The sequence below is a fragment of the Bison bison genome, unplaced genomic scaffold (assembly GCF_000754665.1).
Source record: "Bison bison bison isolate TAMUID 2011002044 unplaced genomic scaffold, Bison_UMD1.0 scf7180017864080, whole genome shotgun sequence".
NCBI lineage: Eukaryota > Metazoa > Chordata > Mammalia > Artiodactyla > Bovidae > Bison > Bison bison.
In genome coordinates, this window is record NW_011494652.1 from 5,571,756 (window position 1) to 5,576,890 (window position 5,135).

The 5,135-nt window shown below is 52.2% G+C and overlaps 1 protein-coding gene across 1 annotated transcript in view; it reads right to left on the minus strand.

The window, feature by feature from the left end:
- SART1 (squamous cell carcinoma antigen recognized by T cells) overlaps positions 1-5,135 on the minus strand; it is a 15,082-nt gene that overhangs the window by 3,841 nt on the left and 6,106 nt on the right. Inside the window, exon 11 of the mRNA XM_010837840.1 lies at positions 4,950-5,108. Coding sequence (XP_010836142.1) covers positions 4,950-5,108 — 159 coding nt within the window. The remainder of the gene's footprint in view (positions 1-4,949; positions 5,109-5,135) is intronic.

Sequence of the window (5,135 nt, forward strand, 5' to 3'; positions counted from 1 at the left end):
CCCACTCCTCCCCGAACAGACTTGGCTCAGGACTCAAGTAAACATCCCTCCCCCTGGAACCCCGGCTCTGCACAGGCTGGATGCTCCATGGATCTGCCCCCTGCTTCCAGAGCTGAACCACCAGCCACCCACCCTGCCGCCCCACTTCTCACAGCCGACGCCTGACCTTGCGCCCACCACAGGCCACCCCACCTGGCAGGGCTCCGAGGGCCGCCAGAACTCTGCTCCCGACACCATGCCCGTCCTGTGTAACTCCCACCAGCACACAGGGACTGTCTAGGATCTTCCCCCCTTTTCCCTCTTTTATTTTTGGCTGCTGGGCATATGGGATCTTAGTTCTCAGACCAGGGATCGAACCAGCACCCCCTGAGGGAAAGCATGGAGTGTTAGCCACTGGACCATCAGGGAAGACCCTCTCTGCTCTTCGAAGAATCCTCTTGCAACACCACAGCCTTCCTGCTCTGCCCCTGACAGCAAACTCGTCAGAGAAGTTTCCAGTCTCCGTGTCCACCTCTGCACTCCTTTCCTTACATGACATCACATTTTTAAATAAACGTCATCCTACACATAAAAAGGTTACTTGTAACACACACGTATGCCTTTAAAAATCACCGCCACCAAACAAACAGCATGTCCCCATGACCTGGCTAAACAGCATTATGAACATCCTTTCAGGCCCCACAGGCCTCCTCCCCACATAGCTGCGGTCACGATTCACGGCCTTTCCTTCACAGTTTAGCACGTAAAGACCCACCCATGAACAGTCTGTTGTTCTGTTATGCGATTTTCAAACATTACGTAATCGGAAGCACACTGTCTAATCCTATGTTTTCAAGTATACGCATCTGTTTTACGGTCAGTCTTGATGTAAGCGGCTCCAGTTGAACAGCTCTTCCCCACAGAATCCCGTCCCGAGCTGTGACCGTACCTCGGTGGAGTTCTCCAGTGCACCAAAGACAGCCTCTCCCCGGACCAAGAACCCGACATGAGCATTCACACGGGGTGCGGTCCGCTGAGACACGCGACCTCACTCTGCAAGGCTCATCAGTGTCCCCCCACTGATGAGACTCCTTTACAGGCCCCTGCCAAGTGTGGACAAGAACTCTGGCTGCCCCACGGCCTCATGGACACCTGACATTATCAAGCCTGACACTTCTGCCAAGTGAGGCGGGCGGGACCTGATCTATCGTGTCAGCTCGCCCTTCCTCCACTGCTACCCAGGCTGGGCCTCACCTTGTGGTTCAGGGGTCATGCACCCTTGCACCTCTGTGAACTGCCCTTCTGCATGTGGACAAGTATCTTCTCCATTTGGCCTATCTTTTTACATTCTTCACGACATCTTTTTCTTTTTTTTTTGCTGTGCCACAAGGCAGGTGGGATCTTAGTTCCCTGGCCAGGGATCAAACCAGAACCCTGTGCAATGAAAGTGGGGTGTCCTAACCACTGGACCACCAGGAAGTTCCCTTCATGGTATCTTTAAAATAAAACTAACTTTTTAAATGAAAATCAAGTTTTTAATTTCTAAGTAGTTAAATGCTGCACACAAGGTGAATATATTGGACACCACAGAACCATATACCTAAAAATGGGTAAGATGATAAATCCTATGGGTATTTTAACACAGTTAAAAAGAACCTCTACCATAGTCATAAACAAAATTCTTCACACTTTTCTCAAATATTATGTTTTTAAGTTCTTAACCTTTTAAGTGAATTTCTGCACAAGGTGTGAGGTACAAACCGCATTTCACATTTTTTCAAATAGATAACTGATTGTCCTGATACCGCTTATCGAGCTGAGCTCCTTTTACACTGGGCCATGTCGTGTCCTATGGCAGGAGTCTGTTTCTGGGGTGTGGGGGCCACATTTAATGCCCCCAATATCACAGGGCCTCAATTACAACTGTCTAAAGACTTGAAAGTGGCTTCCCAGTGGCTCGGTGGTAAAAAATCTGCCTCTCAAGTAGGAAGTGCGGGTTCGATCTCTAGGTTGGGAAGAACCCCTAGAGAAGGAAATGGCACCCCACTTCCGTATCCTTGCCTGGGAAATTCCATGGGCAGAGGAGCCTGGTGGGCTATGGTCCACATGGTCGCCAAAGAATCGGACTTGACTTAGCGGCTGAACAACCAAAAGACTAGGAATCTATTACAGCAAATCCCACCACCTGATTAGTCTGAGGGTCTTGGCTATTTGGGGCCCTTTGATCTTCTGTGTAAATTTTAGAATCACCTTGCCAGGTTCTACAAAAACCTACTGGGATTTCTACTGGAACTGCGAGGATACAGACATCTTTACATTACTTTTATCCATTAATATGGTTGTTATGGACATGCTGTGTCCCCCCCAAAAACATCTGTACATTGAAGCCCTTGCCTCCAGTGTGGCTGTACCTGGAGACAGGGCCTTTTTTAAAGAGATAATAAAGGTCAAATGAGGCCCTAAGAGTAGGCCCGAATCTAATAAGCTGGTGTCCTTGTAAGAAGGACAGACGCACCAGGGAATTACACCCAAAGGCCATGTGAGGACACCGTGAAAAGACGGCCACCTACAGGCCAAGGACAGAGGCCTCGAAAGGCAGCAAACCTGCCAAGATCCTGACCTTGGACTTGAAGCTTCCAGAAGTGCTGGAATACACTGCTGCTGTTTCAGCCACCCGGTCTGCGGTATTTCGTTATGGCAGCCCTGGGTAACTGAAACAACATGTCCTGCTTAATCCCTTTCAAAAACGGACTACAGTTTTCCTCCTAGAGATCTTGCATGTCTCCATTCCTTTTAACTTTGTTGCTAAGCTCATTATTCATTATCCATAATGCCTTCTATTGTTCGTCCGTGTTACTTCATTATCTATACTGCTTTCGTGAATGGTCTCTTTTTAAAATTACATTCTCCATCTCTTGCTGGCGTACAGAACAGAGTCAACTCTCACCTACTAATCTCCTGTCCAGCAACCTTGCTAACACCTGCATGATCTGGCCCCCGTTTCCTACCACCCCACCGAGCCAACCTTGGACGGGAGCATCAGTGACCTCCGTGCTGGCTGACCCCACGGTCAGTTCCCCTCCTCCGGATATCAGAACTCTCCCGAATCTGCGTCACCACCACTCACACCTTCCCTCCAGACGGGTCTTCACGTAGTTTCCAGGACAGCAGCTCTCCTCTCCGTCCTCGCCTTACCTTCTCTTCCTTATCTACATTCACTCCCGGTGATCCCATCCAGTCCTCTGGTATAAACCCCATCTACACACTGACTTCCATGCTTCCATCTCAGTCTCTCCCAAGTATACATATGAAGTTCAAGGTCATACATCCAACTGTCTATTCAATAACAATCACCTCCAATGAGGAGACATCTCAAACCAAACTCAACCGAAAGCAAACACTCACTTTCTTGCCCACACTCGTTCCTACCCTAGTCTACCCCATTTCAGAAAATGGCCCAGCCAGTAGAAAATCCAACCCTGATGAATCCCACTGGGTCACATAACTGGCATGATCCTTTCAGCCATAAGCTCTTGACTCTGGAACATAACTTTTAAATATAAACACTATACCTCATTAACTACAAAAAAGGAAAAACTTCCCTCACCTCATGCCCTCTTCAGCTACTGACCCATTTCCTCATTCTCCTTAGGGCAGGGCTGGGCAAACTGTACCCCCCACCCCACCCTAGTACCTTAAGTCGCAATGGCGCTCGGCCCCGCCCCCGGCTACCCGAGCTGCAGGCAGAGCCCTGAGCCTCAGATACTTTCTTCCTGGCCCGTGAGCAAAGCGCGCCCACTCCTGGGCTAAGGAATCGTCCCAATGCCCCTCCTCCTCCAGTCCCAGCTCTTCTCAACCCTCTGGAAGCTACTGTCTCCACAGTGGCGTTGTCTCCACCAGGGCCAAATCTGATCTGCCCCTCAATACTGTTTGAAGATGCTCCCTCCCTCTCCTTGAAACCCTTCCCTGGCTTCAGGAAGGCCTCAGTCCGGTGGCTCCCTGCTGCTCTACCCGCACGGTGGGCACCCTGGGTTTGCTGCTGCAGCCTGTCTCCGGCCCCACAGTCTCTCTTGCTGGGAGGTGCAGGGTTAAAGTGTGGGCTCTGGAGCCAGGCTGTGCTCGGCCACCTCCCAGTCACGTGATCTTGGGCAACCTGCCTACCACCTCTGTACCTCAGTTTTCTCATCTATAAAAAGGAGGTAACAGAGCCTTCTTCCTAGTGCTGCTGCGAGGATTAAGTGAATCCACACACAAAGCATTAAGCAGTGCCTGGCACGCATCAGTGCTCCGAGAGGGCCAGCAATGACCACGGCCTCAAGGCCCCACTCAACTCTCCACCTCAGCTCACACCATCATTCCCTTCCTCCGCTCCAGCCCACCTGGTCCTCACACATTCTAAGTCACCTCGCCAAAGGACATCTGCTGTCCCCATGGCCTGAGTGCCTGGCACTCTGAGTCTGGGCAAGGCAGACTCCACTATGTCATTTCAGTCTCAGCTCAAAAGGCACCCCCTGAAAGGCCTTCCCGAACACCGGACCTAAGAGACCAACCTCCGGTTGCTCCCGTGTTGTCTGCACAGCCGTCACAGCAGAGACCACTCAGCTTGCTCGTGTTCACAGGTTCACTGCCACTTCTGCCCCATGAAACTCAGAGGAGCCCTTGGCTGTCCTTTCCCCCAGTGACCTCCCAGCCCTAGGATGACGCCTCACTCTCAGCGAGGCAACAACACACCCCCCAGAAGGAAAGAAAACGGCAACAACAAACCGCTAAAGCACCCCACAGTGAAAACATGGCAGAAACCCAGAAACCCACCAGTCACACGACGTTCAACAAAAAGGGGGTGCAAACCAGAATACGGGGACCGCCTATGACGGCGTGGGACTGCGTGCCCCTGAGGACAAGCGACCACAGGCACACCTGTCACACCGGCCCCAGCGCCCGCCCGCGCCCGACCCCTGGAGCCCCCTCACCTTCTCGCCGCTGTCCCGGAGTTGCTGCAGTTGCCGCAGGCGGCGCCCCTTCTCCAGCTGCTTCTGCAGCTCCAGCTCTGCCTCGTCCTCCTCCAGCACCTCTGGGGACCCAGACTGCAGCGCGGCGCCCTCCTCTGGGGGAGACACAGGAGACGCCCGCTCAGACCACCGCCGGCTCCTGCCCCA